Source organism: Cavia porcellus, unplaced genomic scaffold (genome assembly GCF_034190915.1).
Source record: "Cavia porcellus strain 051 isolate PalLab524CR breed Dunkin Hartley unplaced genomic scaffold, mCavPor4.1 scaffold_14, whole genome shotgun sequence".
Classification (NCBI taxonomy): Eukaryota; Metazoa; Chordata; class Mammalia; order Rodentia; family Caviidae; genus Cavia; species Cavia porcellus.
In genome coordinates this window covers 3,507,804-3,526,330 of record NW_026947497.1, presented here as the reverse complement: position 1 = coordinate 3,526,330, position 18,527 = coordinate 3,507,804, and the positions used below count along the sequence as shown (strand labels likewise).

General features: G+C 53.4%; 2 protein-coding genes across 6 annotated transcripts in view; one reads left to right on the top strand and one right to left on the bottom strand.

Moving 5' to 3' along the window:
* The window catches only part of Manba (mannosidase beta), an 82,939-nt gene extending 78,027 nt beyond the window's left edge, over positions 1-4,912 (top strand). For both annotated transcript variants that reach the window (XM_063260559.1, XM_063260560.1), the window contains 2 exons: positions 590-847; positions 3,355-4,912. In XM_063260559.1, the coding sequence (XP_063116629.1) occupies positions 590-847; positions 3,355-3,579 (483 nt within the window). In that variant the 3' untranslated portion in view covers positions 3,580-4,912. The remainder of the gene's footprint in view (positions 1-589; positions 848-3,354) is intronic.
* Positions 4,913-9,424: 4,512 nt separating this feature from the next.
* Nfkb1 (nuclear factor kappa B subunit 1) overlaps positions 9,425-18,527 on the bottom strand; it is a 102,679-nt gene continuing 93,576 nt past the window's right edge. For all 4 annotated transcript variants that reach the window (XM_063260557.1, XM_003468027.5, XM_063260558.1 and 1 more), the window contains exons 17-24: positions 17,747-17,948; positions 17,375-17,544; positions 17,032-17,134; positions 15,212-15,336; positions 14,654-14,720; positions 14,324-14,496; positions 13,381-13,546; positions 9,425-10,267 (exon numbers count right to left, since the gene is read on the bottom strand). In XM_063260557.1, the coding sequence (XP_063116627.1) occupies positions 10,107-10,267; positions 13,381-13,546; positions 14,324-14,496; positions 14,654-14,720; positions 15,212-15,336; positions 17,032-17,134; positions 17,375-17,544; positions 17,747-17,948 (1,167 nt within the window). In that variant the 3' untranslated portion in view covers positions 9,425-10,106. The remainder of the gene's footprint in view (positions 10,268-13,380; positions 13,547-14,323; positions 14,497-14,653; positions 14,721-15,211; positions 15,337-17,031; positions 17,135-17,374; positions 17,545-17,746; positions 17,949-18,527) is intronic.

The following is an 18,527-nucleotide window of genomic DNA, read 5'->3' as shown; positions in this document are numbered from 1 at the left end:
CAGAGTAGGCTTTGGGTAGCAGACAGGTTAAGGTGCTGCCATGTGCTCCAGGACTGCTTGGCGAGCTGGTGTCTGTCCCTGGAGGTGTCTACGAAGTGTGTGTCACCCCAGTTACGTAACTGCAAAGGGCTTACACGCGTGAGCTTATTTATAATTATGAGACACAAGCAGCAGTCCAAACTTTACAAAAAGAACTGGTTAGACTCGGTCTGTTAAAGTTGAAGTCAGAGAGATGATCCGGAAGGGGGTAGTTTCAAAAATGAATTTCCATTTATCACAAGTTTAAGATGTGTTAGACAGCCACCCTGGAGGACACTGGCCACCCTGGAGATGGCCATGTAAGGGGTACCTCATGGCCTCCTGTGGCTGCTTTTCCAGCTCTCAGCACTGCCTGTGAAGCCTGTGTGGGCGCCTGTCTCCTTTCCACGTGAAGAAACCTAGGCTGGGTGGCCTGGGGAGTCTCACACGGGACCAGCATGCAGCAGCCTGGGATTAAGACCCAGCTTTGCCGTCCCCTCACAGGCATGCTGCTTCCACTGCAGTGACTGTCCCCACACTCAGTGCTGCCCCTTCCTGCTTCCTCCCACAGCTGACGGTGCACTCCTGGCGCTCCCTGCAGCCCCAGTGTGCCCAGACCACAGAGCCCTTGGTGGTGAAGGCCGGGGCCGCCACCCGTCTCTACAGTGAGCCGGTGGCCCGCCTGCTGAGCAGGTGTGGGAACTGCACCCGGCCAGGCTGCGTGCTCTCCTTCCATCTCTCAGCTGGCGGCGAGGTTGTGAGCCCAGTCAACTATCACTTCCTGTCCTCCCTGAAGGACGCCGAGGGGCTGCTCAAGGCTCACATCACGGTAAGCCAGGGCCACACATGGGCTGCATCCTAGCTGCACACCTCCTTCGTGGTGCTGGGGTGACCTGTGGCCTGGGGGCCACACCAGAGGGTTTTCACTGGCTGGAAGGGTTTGACCAGGGGTTCATTTGCCACTCCAGCCTCACATTGACTGCACCCCATGGGTCCCGCACCATTAACCAGGTGCTTTGCTGCATCCTCTCTGACCTTCATGACGGCCCCAAGGTACCAGCCTCTGCTCCATCCATCCTGAGCCTAATCGGCAGCTCGAGGTCCTGCACCCTAGCTTTGAGGTCTGTTAAGCACTGTGTGCCTGGTCTTAATCACTAGATGTCTGTAATTGCCAAGGAAAGAAACAAGCTATTTAGGCTGTGCTGCTATAAAACTTGTGCCCCTGGAGGGCATGGGCCTTGACTCTCCTTCTCCCACCTAGTAGGTGACAGTATTTTTCTGGAACATTCCTTTCTTTTGGAGGAGGATACCAGGGCCCAAACTCATGACCTCTCATTGCCAGGCAGGCATTTGCGCCACTAAACCTATATTTCTGGCCCTCATTTTCTGTTTGTAATAAATTTCAAATTTACTTGTTTTTTAAATTCATTTTATACTTTTATTTCATTGAGAAAGCTTCTTAAAAATGGCTTTAGAGATAATCCTATAAACACACATTGTCCTTGCAGGATTTTTTATTGAAAATGGCATAAGGTCTGAAAACATACTTCTTCCCAAATTAGTAGTGAGACACTCACCTAGTGATGCCCAGGTCCTCAGCAATGACTGAGGTAGAACAGATAGGAAAGAGGTAATGTACACTTACATAGCTTTTTTTTCCCCAGAAAGAGAAAACTAAAACAAGCAACACTGTGACTGAACAGAGCTTTAGTTTCTAACTGGATGGCTTGGAAAATGTTTCTTATTTCTTCAGCCAGGGCTTCTTGTCTTTCCTCACTTGTGTTCTGGTTAGCCCTGTTCATCCCAGAGTAACCCTGGTGTTTGTCATCATTGCTCGGAGCTGGGGTGGGCAGAGCACTTGCTGCCCCTCTCCGGGAGGCCAAGGGTCCAGCAGCAGGAGGGGTGGGGTGCCCCAGCCTCCTGGGCTCTGGGCCAGCCGGGGCAGCGGGGTGGCTTTGTCCCTGCGGCTGCCTCATCTTCACGACAGCAGGGGAAAGGCGTCTTGGGGGTTCAGCGTCTACCCCGAGGCTGGGTCTTTGCCCCTGCAGGTATCCCCAGCGCACTTTGTCACATGTCTTTTGTGCTGCTATCAGTGCAGCTTTTCTTTTTATAACTTGAGGTCCTGGAATGATAATCATAGAGGTGCCTTCAGGCTGAGTTATCTATAGTAAAAAGTGCCCTTTGAAGAAGTTTATGTAACATATAATGAAAGACCCTGTGGCGTAGCATGGATGAGGTGTGATCCAAGAATAATTATTTCAGTAAAGACACGTTGGCATGAGTCCCCTTGGAATCCTCCCTCTTGCTCGAAACGCCCCATTGCTCCTGCCGCTTCTGAAGCGGTTCTCGAAGTCCTATTCCGTAGTGTCTTTAGTTATGCTGTGTGGCTGCCTCCGTTCCCTGAACTGTTCCCCTTTCATGGTCTTTTTGACTTTGGGGGAGAGCCAGAGATGCATGGTGAGAGACCCGTTGAATGAGGTGGAGGAGGACAGCGTTGTGTCTTCCCAACCCACCTTCTGCTGGATGACAGCTGGCAGCTGCATTTGCTGTGGTTTTGATCGCAGCTCATGGAGACGCTCAGGAAGGAGGACTCCTGCACTGCTTCTGGAGGTTGCAAGGATGATGTGACCAGTGTCTGAACCGAGGGGAGGGTTTGGGGGTCGTTTTTGGTCATGTGTCCTTTTTGATAATGAACATTTTAAATGTCAGCATTCGCCATCCTCTTTGCCCACCCCATGTCTGCATGTCGAGCTGTGTAGTGACAGGAGCACTGGTGAATGCCCAGGACACTGTGACTCTGTCCTCACAGTGGCACCTTTGGGGTACAGCTCAGCACCCTCTGCTGTGTGAATTGCCAGATAGGTGAAATGAGCCTCCTGGCTCACTGCAGCTACCTCACCCAGATTGTGTGGGATTCACACGTGGTACAAGCTGTCCTGCAGTCCACACACACCCACAGCCCCATACTCAGATGGCACAGGCTTCAGAGCCTTGAGGTCAGCTGTGGCCTTGTCTGTAGCCAGGTCCAGAGGTGCCGTTAGGCCACTAAAGCCACCCCTCTTATGCCACAGGGTCCTTTCCTGCTTGGAGAAAAGCAATCAGAGATTGCTGTAATGTGCTTGTGAAATGCTCTGTTTAGTGCTGGGAGCCTTGCATTTCCTTGGTTTGAAATCACCATTTGGTCATTTCCCACGGACTGAAGTCAGTTTTTCAAGTATCTAACTTCAGCACGGCTGGAGGAGGTGCTGGGAGGCGCCTCCCTGGTGCACGATGTCCGCCGGCTGGTGTTAGGTTCCTGGCCCCTCCGTCACCCACCCGGGAATTCCTTTTTTCCAGGCCACCATCTCACAGCGAGGTGACACCTTTGCCTTTGACCTGGAGACGTCGGCTGTGGCGCCCTTCGTGTGGCTGGATGTAGGAAGCATCCCGGGGAGGTTCAGCGACAATGGTTTCCTTATGACTGAGAAGACACGGACTGTTCTCTTTCACCCGTGGGCGCCTACCAGCAAGAGTGACCTGCAGCAGTCTCTTCGTGTGACTTCCCTGACAGACATTTACTGAGGGGTCTTCAGGCGGAACCGCACCTGGGCGTCCCTGGACCTGCCCGGGCTGTGTCTGAGTTAGCCCCGAAGGTGCTGCCACTGGGGCCTTTCCAGAAGGCGTGGGAAGGGAACAGTGGAGGGTCTGTAGGGAGCCACATGGGAGCTGTGAGCTCCTGCAGACCTTTCATAGTCAGCATCGAGAAGTACTGTTCTTAATTTTTGATTTTATTAGCTCGTTTGCAGTACGTGATATGACGCCCATAGCGGGTGTCGCACATGACACATCTCTTCCTTTCCAGCCCCTCCCCTCCCCTCTGCTTCCATCCTGCTGAAGAATCTCCCTGGATTACCTGGTCATTGGGGGTTCGGTCTTCAGAGAGAGAGTTCTTGGTGACGGCCCCGTTGTTCTTTGTTCCCAGACTGTTTAGGGGATGACTGTTGTTGTTTGGTTACCATTTGGGGATAAGATTCTTTTTTATTTTGAGTGATTATATAAAATAATGCCTTGGGCAAACCAGGGCCCAGGGCCCAGGAAGAGAAGCCAGATTACCTTTCCCTCAAGTGAATGAGGTACAAAAGCAGCTAAATGCTTGTATCATTTGCCTGGCTTTGTAGGACCAAGGCCAGTAGTGTAAGCATCTATTAGGATGAGTTTGCAATGTGGCAAGTATGGGGGATTCCTTTCTGTCTTGTATTTGAAATCCAATATTATTGTTTTGTTCCGATGTATTGTTTTGTTTTATTCAATGCTGTTTTGATTAGTTTTTATTTTTTTTATTGGTACCGGGGATCGAACTCATGGCCGCCTGATTGCAAGGCAGGTGCTTATGCTGCTGAGCTAAATCCCCAGCCCCCACTGCTTTGTTTTGATTGGCTTTATTCTGTTTTGTACTGTTGGGTTTTGTTCTCCTTAAAAAATTTAAAATAGTGCCTTAGTGATAATAATTTATTTTTCATAAGACGCTTAGAGAGACCCTCTGAAAAATAAGCTGGCATTGAAATCACTGTGGGCATTGGAAATTTTGGATGTCGTGATACTAGAATGTGTGTGGGCTTCAGATGTGGCCAAATCCAGAGTTTTCCGGCTCAAAGAAACGAATTAGATGCAGGCTTGTCAGCCCTGGTGCCAGAGTAATGTTCAAGCATTTATATCATTCCTTTGTATCGATGAACTATCATTGTTTTAAAATTTTTTATTACTTAGTATCACGTTTACAACTTTACCTTGTTAAGAACCATAATGGCACAAAATGTTAACACATAGTGAATGAGAGTAAAGCTATGTGAAATTTTTGCAGTTTTTCTATGATCTGAAATTACCTAGAAATAAAAACTATAAATTGCACTGCCAACTTGATGCTCATGCGAGACTGGGGGGATCCTGCTGCAGATGTCGTGCTGGGGATTCGTGTCCGCTTGGTAAGTGGGCAGCCTTGGGATCTCAGCCGAGACTCAGAAGGGTTTGCTGTGCTGGCAGTTGCATTGCTGGGCAGGAATTGGACCGGCAGCGAGTGGACTCGTTGGGTGGAGGCGCTGGCCTTAACCCAGGGAAACATTGGGTTCTGTGTAGAAGGAAAGTGAGCGCAGGCCGCCAGTCTGCTCCTGGGGAGCCGGGCTCTTCCCTGGGCCTGAGGCTGGGCCTTGCAGGGAGAAGGGTGCCCTCCTCTTCCATCACAGCCTCTTTCAGCTGCGCAGGAGGTGAGCTTTGACATGTACTGGTGGGAGTTTGCCCAGAAGTTCTGCAGTGAAGAAGCTTTAATGAAGCTACTTAACTTCTGTGTTTAATTTTTTTTCATTTGTGGTAAAAAGGAATAATAAGCCAGGTGTTGCTGGGTATGAGGTGCACCCCTGTAATCCCAGCACTCAGGAGGCTGAGGCAGGAGGATCACTGTGAGGTCAGGTCTAGGCTGGAATAGATAGGAGTCTCTGTCACCTGCCAGGTTAAATTTGTTTTGAAGAGCACAATAATTTGATTAACAAGTATGGCCCCATGGCTGGTAGTGTACCTGGGTCCTGGGCCAGGGTCCCAGCAGGGCCAGCGTCCAGTGCAACGTCCTCCAGGCCAAGCTCCTGCCGAGGCTTCCTGGCTGTGTGGCTGTGCGCAGCAGCCCCACTCACCAGGCCCTGGGTTTTTCCCCTGTGAGATGCAGCCGTCAGCCCTGGCCCGCAGGGGCTGCTGTGAGGTCAGAGGGGCTGGAAATAGGCCAGTGCCGAGTGTGTACTGGTCACCCAGTTCCTGCGTGGAGCAAAATAGCAAGATTCTTTCTTTTTTCTTTTTCTTTCTTTCTTTCTTTCTTTATTTCTTTTCTTTTCTTTCTTTCTTCAGTGTGGGATTACAGTCATGTGCCACTATACTTGTGCCTGTATTTGTTTATGGACATATTTGTTGGTACTGGACTGAAACCCAGGGCTTTGTGTATGATGCTCCAGTCCCAGCCCTCAGGCAAGCGATTGTAGATCCCATCTAGCCCAAGTCATGGGCATTCGAGCCATGTCCTGTCCGGCCCTGTGCTGCCCATGTCCTCTTCTTGGGGACACACAAGAAGAAAGAGAACAGCCCTGGAAAGTACAGGTCAAGAAGGAGGAAGTAGGCAGTGATTCCTGCTTAAGCATGTGGGCTTTTAGTAGGGGAGACTGAGTCACGGAGGTGCTTTTAGCCACATTCCGGGTTTGCTCTGTGCTGGGCTTGGAGCACTGTGATGCTGCCATCCTGTAGATCTGGGTACATTCTTCCTTTTTCTTGTAGGGACAGTGTCCTTTCTTCCAAGGACCTTTTAGACATCCTCAGGGGACAGGTGGCCCTGGGTTGGAGTTGGGGTGCACGGTGCAGCCTCATTCCCTGTCCTTGCCATAGCATGGGGTTGGATGTGGCCCCTGGAGGAGCGTCTTCGGGATCAGTACTGGAGACCTCCAACTGTGTCAGATGCCCTGCCTGGGCTCTCCTGTGAAAACCCACAAGGTGCCCCCCAGAAGGACTGCAGGGAACTGGACAGTGAGGAGCACCCAAAGCACTATGGTGCTTCCAGAGGACGTGAATCCGGATCTGGAGCAGGTCTGGTTCTGCCTGGCCTCTGAGGGCAGAGACTTAAAAGATGCCCAGGTTCTGAGGAAGCTGTCTTTATGCAGGTTCCAGCTGAGCAGCCAGCGGGTGGCGCTCCAGGTGCTCTGTGGCTCTGCAGACCTCCACTTCCGGGGCACTCTGCGGCTCTGGGGGTGGGGGGTGGGGGGAAGCTGTGGGAGCCGGGGAGGCAGCTGGAGAGGGGAGCTGAGGGGGCTGGTCTGTCTTCCTTCCCAGCTGGGCTTCTGTATAGAATGGATGCTGGCCTGGGGCTGTCCAGGAGGACAGTCCACCCACCTGGGCCACAAGTGTCATGGGACTGTGATTTGCCGCAAAACAGCTTGTGTCCCATGACAGCCCAGCAGCATGAAGGCCGACAGGGCCTTGGGCTGGGGCTCCTGCTCATGCTGGGGTCCACGCGCTGGCTTCTGGAGGTGGCCACGAGGCTCCTTCAGAGCACAGTGGCTGGGTTCGAGGAGAGGGTACTTCACAGGGCTGGGCAGAGTTGTGCTATGTTTTGTGACCAGGCTGGAAAGTCATTTTGCCCCTCTCCTGCCCCTGACACACACCCACACTCTCAGGGGAGAAGGCAGCCTTGTCTCCTTGATGGGAGGGTCCTATTGTGGCCCAAGGGACAATGACCAACTGCCACCTAGGGAGCCAGCAGACCCTTCCACATGCTGTCTGCCTGTGTCAGGCGACAGTGGACTGAAACCTCTATAAACTGTGAGCCCAAATAAACCTCTTTTAAGTGTGGATGTTGCTTATCGGTTCCAGTGACAAGTAAGTGACAAAGACAGTGTTAGAGAAGCAGTTCTCAAAAAACTAGAATCACAGGGGTGAAGAAAATAGCAAGGGAATAGAAAGCTGAGTCACAGATGATTTTAAACTAGTTTGGCCTAAGGTTACCCCAGGGGCTTTGCGCTCTGCTAGGCCCTGATCCATCTGGAGGAGATCTTACACATGCACCGTGTTTGCGGTAATGAATGTGGGACCTTAGTCTCAGTGGAATGCTGCTGGGCCAGCACAAGATGCTTTGCTAAAAGGTGTGCAAAAGAACAATAAACGCAAAAGCCAGATATAGCCAGAGATGGCCCCTGGGGTGAACAATTAAGATCTCAATTACCTGAACTTCACCCCTCCATTTCCCTGGCTTCTGTTCTTTGGTAAGAGAAGACTCTAATAGAAGTCCAGAGAAAATTGTAATCCAGGCTTCAGCCCTGGAGACCAGTCCCACCCCCATCCCATAGTTGTCTCTATCGTTTTCTTTTTATCAGCCACTCTCATTTTCAGGACCATCTCCGCATAGAAACCAACGTAGAGAACAGTAGAATGTCTTAAAGATTTTATTTACAACAGTCCTGATTTGACCCACCCGTGTAGCGGGTTCGGACTTCTGACCTGCCTCCCAGCTGACCATGGGAAGGTGAGCGGCGGGGCCTCAGGGTGGCTTCTTCTGAGTGCGGTACTGTAAGTTCTGCTGACCATACTGCCCAGTACAGTACTGTAGTTTTATGTTCTTTTATATATTACAGTACTGCATGTAAGGGCGATATAAATAAAAAGCAAAGTCACCAAGTTGGAGTTTCCTCTGGCCATTTCTTTGTTCTGAATATTGTAATGTGCACAGTGTAATGTAATTTCCTCATGTAGCAACCAAGTCACTGAATGACCTTGTCATGGGAACAGAATCCAGCCAAACGAGGAGTCCGTGACACACTGTAAACTGCAGAACCCAAACTGTTTTCCCAGCATAGAGTAAAGCCTGACTTAGCAGGGCTGTTTCTGCTTTAGGTCTCTTTATTCACAATTCCTGCTCCAGCTGACTCATTACCGGGGACATCTGTGTACTGAATAACCGTATTTTCTCATTCATTGATCGTATAATGCACTCCTGTGTATTTTGGAGTTTACTTCTGGACTTCTGGACTCAATTATTTTTATCTACCTTTGTATCCTACCAAGACAGCACCCCAGTCCATGAGCTCAGGAGCTGGCCAGAACGGCTATAAAGCCAGATAGTCTGCTTTGAACCCTAAGCCTCAGTTTTCTGCTTTGTAAGCTGGGGATAAATCTCCATATCCCGTTCATTTGATTAAAGAAGTGACTTAATGATGTTGTGCAAAATTGTTCTGCATGATTCCCAACATCTGGGAAGGCTGGGTCCTCTGAGATGGAGACTGGGGTGAGGGATATTTATTTGGAGTAACCCTGAGACTAAGAGCTGTGGAGGGGGTGAACAGACACATGGCAGGGACCTTGGGCCCACATGGCTCTCCTCCACCCACAGGACGAGGCTTGTGCGGAGGCTGCCTCGGAGCTGGGCACACAGGCTCTGCAGTGGCAGCCAGGGCTTGTTAGCGAAGTCCGGGGCGGGGAGGTGATCAGTGGGAGCACTTGCCTCGCACTCCACCACCGCAGCAGTCCTACAATTCAGACGAGGGGAGCGGGCTGCACAGGTGGTGTGTACCTTTGCCTCTCATTCCTAAGCGAGATTTCTTTCCTCCTAATTTCCAGCCCCTGGGGAAAAGCAGCTCATTACGGCTTCCTGCAGAAAGGCTCCTCCCCAGGCCCCCGGCCCAGGTATATTTCAACGCTTCTCGCCTCAGAGAGATTGGGGTCCACGGGAGAGGATCTGGGCCAGCCCTGGGCAAGCTTTCACCTTGGGTTTCCTTTTCCTTTTTTTTGTTATTTCCAGATCAAAAAAACAAGTCTAAAGAGGGATGTGACTGTGTGAGCCAGGCTGCGCCTCCACTTGAGAAGACGGCATCTTAGAGAAGTATTTTGCAGAGATCACACCATGAGGTCAACCATTTGCTTTTCCTTTTATTATAAAAGTAAAATAAAAAATAGCATTTATAAATCCAACATTTTTCCTTTAAAGTATTTGGTCTAAAAAACATATTTACAATACCAAAATGCAGAAAAAGGTGGGGCGGGGGGATACCACTTTCAGCCCTGATTGGAACCATGTTTAAATATTGCTAAGTGCGTGCTTTGCGAATCACAGCGATGGCACGTTGGGAAATGTGCGGCCCTCCTTCACTGCACACCAAGCGACTCATCTAAAGATTCCTCCTTCCTTAGTATCTGAGTGCACCAACTGTCAATGGCAAGAAGGGCACCGGGAGGCCATGGAAGGGGCTTGGGGACACAACAGAGCGACAGCAGCAGCAGCAGCAGCAGCAGCAGCAGCAGCGATGGAGCAGAAAGCAGCTGTGACCTGGCGGCAGCGGTGACATCGATGCACCTCTCGCCCAGGAACACTGTCGGCTCCTCGAGGGCCATGCCTGCCAGGGGCTTCCTGCCTGGACGGGACCCAGCCTGGACTCAGTGAAGGACCCGGGGTGGCCACGCTCAGAGGCCCGCGGTGGCCTGATGATCATGGTCGCCTCTCTACTGAGTGCCTCTGGACACCCGGTCTTCCATTTCTTGGGCAAGGTGCTGAGCTTTTGGGCTTCGGCTGCATGGCGCGGCCATGGAGGCAGCTAGATCTTGCCTTCTATGGGTCCTTGCTGCCCAAATTCGGGCGAACCTTTGTTAAGTGTTAGCAAGGGGCCACCGCCCGTCAGAGACTCCGTGAAGCTGAGCTTGCGGAAGGAGGTCTCCACGCCGCTGTCACAGATGCTGTCCTGGTCTCGAAGCTCATCTGTAGGGAGAGAGCAGAAACTCAGGGACCTCGGCCTTCGGTGTGGCTCTGGAGGAGGCTGGGCACCATGTGCAGGACTTGTCACCCACCCTGTCCTTCTGCCTATGCCGACTGCCAGCGTTGTCCACGTTGGCACTGGGCAGGACGTGCCTGGGACTATAATATCCAAAAAGACCCTTTTTGGCGGTTTTCATCTCTCTGACAATCCCGCTCCCTATGTACCAGACACGGCCTGAATTTTCCTCACTTTGCATCAGCTGTGTGTCCCCGCACCGGGGAAGTGGCTGAACATTCGCAAATACATTGGAAGCAGGGAAGCCACTCTGGTCTCCTGAAAATAAGATGGGCTGGGGATTTAGCTCAACAGCATAAGTGCCTGGCAAGCGTGAAGTCTTGAGTTTGATCCCCAGTACAAAAAAACCAGAAATGGCTCTGATGAAAATGAGTCTACCCTAGAAACTGATGTTGCCTTCTCATTGTTGCCAACTGGCCTTAGGGATCTGACCAATGGGAATTATTTCCTATATAGAAGGGGAAGCCAGGAAAACAGCAGTCCAAAGCTGACCCATCTGGAGTCAATGAGAGGCTGATACATCACATCCCAGTAGGGGGGATTCGGATTTTCATGACAGTGCCATGCCTGTTGTCTTAACATGGATTTGTCCCACTAACCAGTCTTAATGTAGCTTCTCCTTTGTGCTGTGAGGTGTTCCGAGAGTATTACACATTAAAGGCTTAGTGTTTGCTTTCCAGAAGAGCTGTCAGCATTCACTGTTTTCTTTGAGACTTTGCACTCCAAGAGCACCAGGCCTAGCCTGAGCCCTGAGTCGAGTCCTGGAGGCACACTCCCCCTTCCTGCAAGTGCATGGCGACACCATGCTGCTCCCCCAGAGCCTCCCTGACAAGGTGACCTTGACAGGGAGCCAGGCAGGTGAGGAGCTTCCCAGGGCTGGGTGACACTGGTGACCCTGGGAGCATACAAGGGCAACATTTAAAGGGTGGCTTTCCCCAACCTTCAGATGGTGCCAGGCTGTTACGTGTGGGACAAGGAGCTATGTGTGGAGAGCACATGACAGGTCACATCAGCCCACTAACTTGGAAAAAGAAATCACACCACTGGGTGTGGTTTACATGTCTCTTAATCCTAGGACTCTAGGAGGTTGAGGCAAGAGGATGTTGAATTTAAGCCCTGCTTGGGCAATTTAGTGAGAGCCTGTATCAAAATAATCCAGTGTGAGGGCCCTTGGCTCAATCCCAGCACCACACACACACACACAATCGCGCGCGCACACACACACACACAATCGCACCACTGTGCAGAATGGGCTGAAGGAAGAGACCGAGGAGGAGGAGTCCAGGCAGGGAAGGAGGAGTTCAGGTGGTCCAGGTGGAGTTGTTGTGGGGAGGGCACCCTGGAGGAGGGCTAAGTACTATACTGGGTGGGTGGGTGGGGAGATGACCTGGCCCAGGAAGGTGCACCGGAAATGCAGTGTGGACTGAAGATCCCTGCAAAGGCTCCTGAGCTCCCCAGAGGGGCTGTGGGAAGTGACAGCCACAGAGCATTGACCACACTCGTGGGCAAATTCAGGACAAGGTCACAGATGAAGGGGCAGCTAGGAGGGTCTTAGGGTGGGGACCTGGAAGGGCGGCGACTTGTTGCTACGCCCCCTCTCTTCTGCCGTGATGGTTCTGCCTCTGAGCTGACCATGGACAGAGCCCTCGGAAACCCTGAGCCAACAATAAACCTCACCTCCTTTCAGTGGGTTTTCTCATTTTATGTGGATGCAAGTGGGCGGGGACGTGGATTCTCGGAGTCTGTTCTAACCCCGAGGACAGCCCTACTTCTCACAGGTATAGCCAGCATTGAGTTCGAGCTCAGTGCAGGGAAGTCAGTTGGGCTCGGACTTGACGCAGGAGGCTGCGGCTGTAAGAGGCAAGTGTGGGGATGGTATGAAAAGGAATGCAAGGGGACCGGTGGAGTGGGGGCCGGTGTGATTCCGTGCTGAGAAAGGAACCCTGGTGTGTGTGAAGGAGGCAGGGCTGGAGGCCTGACTGAGGGGCCCAGTAAGGGCCAGAAGTGAGAAGGCCTCGGAACACTCTCCAGAGCGGTGAGGAGGCTCTACAATGCTCTCCTGAGAGGCGAGGCAGCTTTGGAGTGCTCTCCTGAGAAATGAGGAGGTTCTAGAATGCTCTCCTGAGCGGTGAGGAGGCTCTGCAGTGCTCTCTGAGAAGTTCTGCTGTGTAGATGAACAGAGACACACTGTAGCTAAAGTGGGTGTAGGGCCAAAGGGGAGTGAATTATTTCTCTGTTTCCATTTTTGTTTTCAGTATTAGCGATTGAACCCAGGGCCTTCACACTCAGCTCCATCCCCAACCCTTTTAAACTTTTCACTTGGACACAGGGTCTCATTAAGATGCTAAATTCACCAGGCTGGACTTGAACTTGTGATCCTCCTGCTTCAGTCCCCCAGGTGCTGGGGTATAGGTGTGCACTGCCACACCTGGCTATTTGGTTTTACAGATGAGGAAACTGGTCAGGTGCTGGGTTAACCTGCAGGGTGAGGAGGGGCTGGCGGAGCCCTGGTGGCAGAGATGAGACTGCAGCTGTATTGTTTCTGAGGGTGCGGTGGCGAGGGCACAGGATGAGGACCAGGGAAGGGTACAGGGGTGCAGGGCTATTAGAGTGCAGAGGCCTGGAGGAGACGCAGGATCCGGATAGTGGCTGGAACCAGTCCCAGATGGATGTGCGCTCGTGGGGTGACTGGTGGTGGGCAGGTCAGTGTTCTGAGCATGCAGAGGACCCTGAGGACAGGTCCCTGGGGTAACTGGGGGTGCTGCTCTGGTCTGGCATGGTCCCCAGCCCTCCACTGTGCCCTCTCTGAGTCCCTCTGCTTCAGTGAGAGTGGGTTTGCCTCACCCTGCAGGACCTGCTGGGTGCGGCACCGACGGGAATCTAGGTAGCTCACCTGTCCGTGTCAGTCGCCTGTGAGCAAGGTTGTGATGAGGGGCAGAGGGCGACAGTGGGGACAGCCCTGCCCTCTGCACATCCTGAGACCCAAAACTTCACACCAGCAGGGAGCGGGAACACCCCGCTGCACCCAGCGTCCCCTTACCGATCTGCGGTGATATTGACAGGGACAGCAGGGGGGCCTGCGTGGTACCCTTCATGGAGCTGGGGGTCCCTGAGCCGCAGCAGGCTGCCTGGATCACTTCGATGGCTTCCGTGTAGCCCATCTGTGCTAAGGCCTCCAGCAGCTCCTTGACGGTGCCTCCCGAGACCTGGAGAGAGAGGAAGCACTGTCTAGAGCTCGGCCCGTGTCCCTCCCCAGGACACCCGCAGCCAGGCAGGATGGGCAGGGCCACAGAGGGCGACGAGGACACACAGCCTTTCTGTCCAGATTCCTGCCTTGGCTCCTCTAAACAGAAAATCACAGAGAAGTGGTTCACTATAAGGGGAGAGGAAGGAGGGAGAGACAGAGAGATAGAAAGGGGAGGAGAGGAGAGGAGAGGGGAGGAGAGGAGGGAAGAAGTCAGAGAGAGAGACGGTGAGAGAGAGCAAGTGAGTGAGCTGGACAGGGAGAGAGAGGGAGAGGGTACCCAGGCCGCGGTTCCCACCGCATCTCTGTGCGAGCTAAAGCCCTAGAATCCTCTGAGACAGCAGCAAACAATGGCATTTTCAACAGAAAATAACTTGCCCTGTGTGTTTCCGCCTTTATTTTTAGCTGTGGGGACCTTGAGGCAGTGGCTCGGCTGGGTCATCTCCAGGATGAGTCCTCATCCCTGGCCATGGCCAGGGCACCCTCAGGGACAATCTACCATGCATGCTTGGGGGTCGGGCCTAGTGACAGCCCTGGGGTCTCATGGGTGGCATCCTCATGTGTATTTGGAAACGGGTGTCTCAACACCGGAGATGAGTGGACAGCATGAGTCCCCTCCCTGTCCTCTCCTGCCTGGGCAGGGAGCGGTTTTCTTCCCACCATCTGGGAGAGGACTGTCCTGGCCATGAAGTGAGCACAGGGGCCCAGCCGGGTGGTTCGGTGGCAGGGAGTGCGATACCTCGTAGTTGTCCATCAGGGTCTTGGCTGGTGCAGGGCTCAGCCGGAAGGCGTGGTTCAGGATGCCCAGGCCCAGCTTCTGTGCCAGCGTCGCCCAGTTTCTGTCCGGGTCGGGGATTTCTAGCAGCTTGTAGAGCTGCAGCTTGGCTTCCTCGCTCAGCTGCTTCATGTCCCCTGCGGAGACGAGGAGGTCACGCTGGTCCTGACCCTCACCGACCCCTACCTCCCGGAGCACACAGCTGCGACTTAGGTCAGGGACCCAGAGCAGGCAACCCCTCCTTCCTCCAGGGCCACGCGCTGCCCTGCATGACACACTGCCCACACCACGCACCTTGAGCCAGGGGGTCATCGGCCACGACCTCGGGCTCGTATGGCTTCCCGTTTAGGATGTCAAACACCTGTTGGGTGGAGAAACATCCCGCAGATGTCAGGCTAAGAGCTCTCCAGCTCTGGGTCTTTCTGGTGTCTCTGAGGTCCCCATGGCTGGGTCACGGAGGATACAGACGGGTCAAGGAGGAGCCCTGTGGTCTGGGCCACCAGCAGGTTCCACACGTGGCATTGAGCTCCCCCCAGAGGGCACCGAACCTGTTGTGTGGGAGCCCCGTGTGCAGACACCTGCCCCTCAAAGACTCAGCAACGGCCTCTCCATTCCAACCCCAGTTCAGGTCCCTGAGGAAGGTTTAGTCCCTCTTCCCCTTATTTACAGACCCCCGCAGGCTCCCGCTGGTCCTGTGTGCCTCGTCCTTGTTCTCAGCTGCATCTGCTCGCTCAGAAACGGGATGCCCAGCACAGAGCTGCTGTGTGATCTTCGCACTCGGGCCTGGCCCCTCTGCTGTGCACTGTGCTCACAGCCAGCTGATAGCCCAGTCTCGGCCTGCCCAGGACTCACCTGCCAGCTGGCCGCCATGTCCAGTGGCGTCGTCCCTGGCACCACACCTTCGTCCTCGCCGGTCCTTTCCCAGGACTCATCCCAGTCGTACAGGGGCTCGAAGTTCTCCACTAAGGGGTCTGCCCCTGTGAAGCCAGGGACAGTGTCAGGGACCCCGTTCCCTCACTCCCAACCAGCAGCAGCAGTCAGATGCCCCAAGGTAAATCACTTCAGTCACTGGAGGTGACCGCGGGGCCGTTTCTGGTGTTGACGACATTTCCACTGAACACCCACACGCTTCCTCCTAAATTTGGATTTAGCTTGGCTTAGAGGTGTCTCGGGATACTTTGGAGTGCCCAGGACACACTGAAAGCCAGGCTTTAAGCACTGTGACCTTAACTCTGCACCTGGGGACCAGGCAGGCGACAGCAGCTGGCAGAGACGAGGATGCCCTTGGAGTAAGTTCCCTGTGTAGATCTGCCCTGTAATGGCTGTATCTCCCTCTCTTCCCTGCCCACTATGTCCCGTGACAGCACTGTCGGCTCTCTCCTGGGGACACAGGACAAGCCCGTGTGGTGGGACAATGTGTACTACTGGGACAGAGATGAATCTCGGGAGCTGCAGCCTGCTCTTCAGCTTCCAGCCAGAAACCAGCAGACCCGATGTGTACGTCAGGGTAGTGGCTGCTCAGACATGGCTCCCGTGGCAGCGTGGGGTCATGTCCAGGTGACCAGGATAGACCAACACCCCCTTTCAGGATGAGAGGGCTAAGCTGCCTCTGCTGCTGGTGTGATGGCCACCACACTGAGCTCAGGACTGCATATTTGTGTTCTTGTTTATGTTAGAGGGACTGCCACTTGTGCCTTTTGGAGAGTCTCAGAATTCAAGGGAGAGCCTTTGGTTCTTGTGGCTCACTGAAGGGTCTTGCTACGTAGCCCAAGCTGGTCTCAAACTTGTGACCATTTTCCTGCCTCTGCCCGAGTGCTCTGGTTGTCAGGTGTGCGTACCATGACTGACAAGGGACCACTTTCACAGAGGGGTTCCTGCTTCTGGGCCGAGGACGTTTCTTTAGAGTGACCAGTGACTTCCACAATGGGTCAGGTGTGCTGAGACCGCAACCCTCCCAGCCAACAAAAGTTGAATTTGACAGAGGAGAGAGGAAAAGTCTGCTGCTGACCCAGAATCTAATTTTACAGGTCAGCAAAAGAGGGTCCCCTTGAGGGGAAAACTTCCCCAGGTGTGAGATGGTGCCACGCTCTGCTCTGATCTTGGATTTATGAAGCATTCACCTTCTAAAAACTTCAAAACAAAAATCAGTAGGTCAGGTGTGTGAGAACAGCATGGAGGTTCTCTGAACCCAAAGTCACAGTGACTCAGAGGTGAGCAGAGTGACTCTCCACACCCACAGCACAGAGGCCAACCAGCAGACACCCTCAGCCCTGAGCGTGGTGGGAGACGTAGGGGAGACCCCTGGAGGCTCGGCACACAGGTGGGAGGTGCAGGGATGGAAGGACCAGATTTGGTGACTTGCCATCACGCTGTCTGCTCTGTGTCTGCACCAGAGGTTTGCTTCCCTGGGGACTGTGACACAGGCAGAGACTGGTATGGCTCAGAATTGAGCTCTGCTGCAAGAATTTCTTCTGGGAGTCGAGCTGAGCAGCCCAAACCCGAAGTGAACTGCAGAATCAGCGTGGAAGTGAACTCAGCTGTGGTGGTGGAGCGGGATTGCAAGTCCAGGGCAGGCCATGTGATGGTCACACCCAAGACATCAGCACCTATCACTCTCTCATGGCCCCGGTTGCCAGGGGGCTGCACTGTCTACTGAGACCCCAGCCCCTTACCTGCAGCCTTGAGCAGTGCAGCCAACCTGGTGGAGCCTCGCCCGGCTGCAATATGCAGTGGTGTGGTCCCATCATAGGTGGTGCTGTCCACATGGGCTTCACCCTAGATCCACCACATGAAAGATCAGCGGGCTGCTCGCCCTGCCCCCTCCTCCCATCTGCACGACCCCAGCTCCTTGAACTGCCCCCTCCTCCCATCTGCACGACCCCAGCTCCTTGAGGCTGTAGATGCCTCAAGGACAGCGGCTGGGTGGGGAAGGGGATGCACAAAGCCAGAGCGTTAAACTCAGCTGAAGCCACCAGCCCGGATTTGCTCCAGTGCCAACGTGGCTGAAATGATCACCTCGAGCAGCAGACAGCCCGCCAGGGACACATTGTCCTGCTCCACTGCCAGGTGTAGTGCCGTGCGCCCCGACTTCTGTTCCTGGGCATTGACGTCGGCACCTGCGGCCACCAGCAACAGCAGGCAGGAAAGGCTGTTGCTTGTCACGGCAATGTGGATGGCATTGAGACCTGCAACCAAGCACGGAGTGTCACAAATGGGGCTCCACTTTCATTCCTGAGTAACTGTCTCAAATCACCGTGAAGGGCAAGCGCTATGGCAGGACACTGGACACGGCCAACGCCAGGTGACCAAGGAGACAACTCAGTGGCCAGCGCTGAGCCGAGACTTACAAAGCGAGTAGAGCAGGCTGCACCGGAGGCGGCCTCCTACCTTCGCCATTGGGCTGGTCCATCAGCAGCGCCGCCTTCCGGTGCTTGAGCAGGACGCTGAGGATTTTGTCCTGCCCCTCCTTGGCAGCAAGGTGCAGTGCAGAGTTGCCCAGGCGGTCCAGCAGGCTCAGGTCCGCTCCAGCCTGCAGCAGGTCCTCTACCACGTCCTCCTGCTTCGTGATCACTGCTAAGTGCAAGGGTGTCTGCGTGGATGGGGAAGGGTGGGAGAATCGGCAATGTGTGTGGCTGTAGCCTCACTGCCAGGCCGTCTCCTGTCCCCAGGGGCCCCGAGTCTTGCAAAGGGGCTCCTGCTTCATCCCACTGGCTGCTGAAGCGTTGGACAGGACCGACATACAGGCTGTCAATCGTTAGGCTCACCAGGGTGACTTCTGCCTGGCTTTGTTTCTATTGTGGACTGACTGCTGATACTCCTCTCTCTTTCTTTCTCTCTCTCTCTCTCTTTCTGGCTAGGATCAACTTTATTGATTTATTTTGAAGACTTTATCAAATTACTTGTCATATACGTAGACTGACATTCAGACTAACAGACCAAAAAACATAAAACAATTATATTACGCCAAGGTACATTTGCCATGATATTTTTCAAATCACCTAGTGCTAACTTGAGTTTTCCTGGGTTTCTAGTAGGAATTTATCTTTGGCTGATTCACGTTAGCAAATTAAATCAAGGATATGATTTGATGAAAGAATTTAAGCAAACTGCTCAATTAGAAACTGTTCACAAAGGTGCCAGCATTCTCCACTGACACAGAAAATGGGCT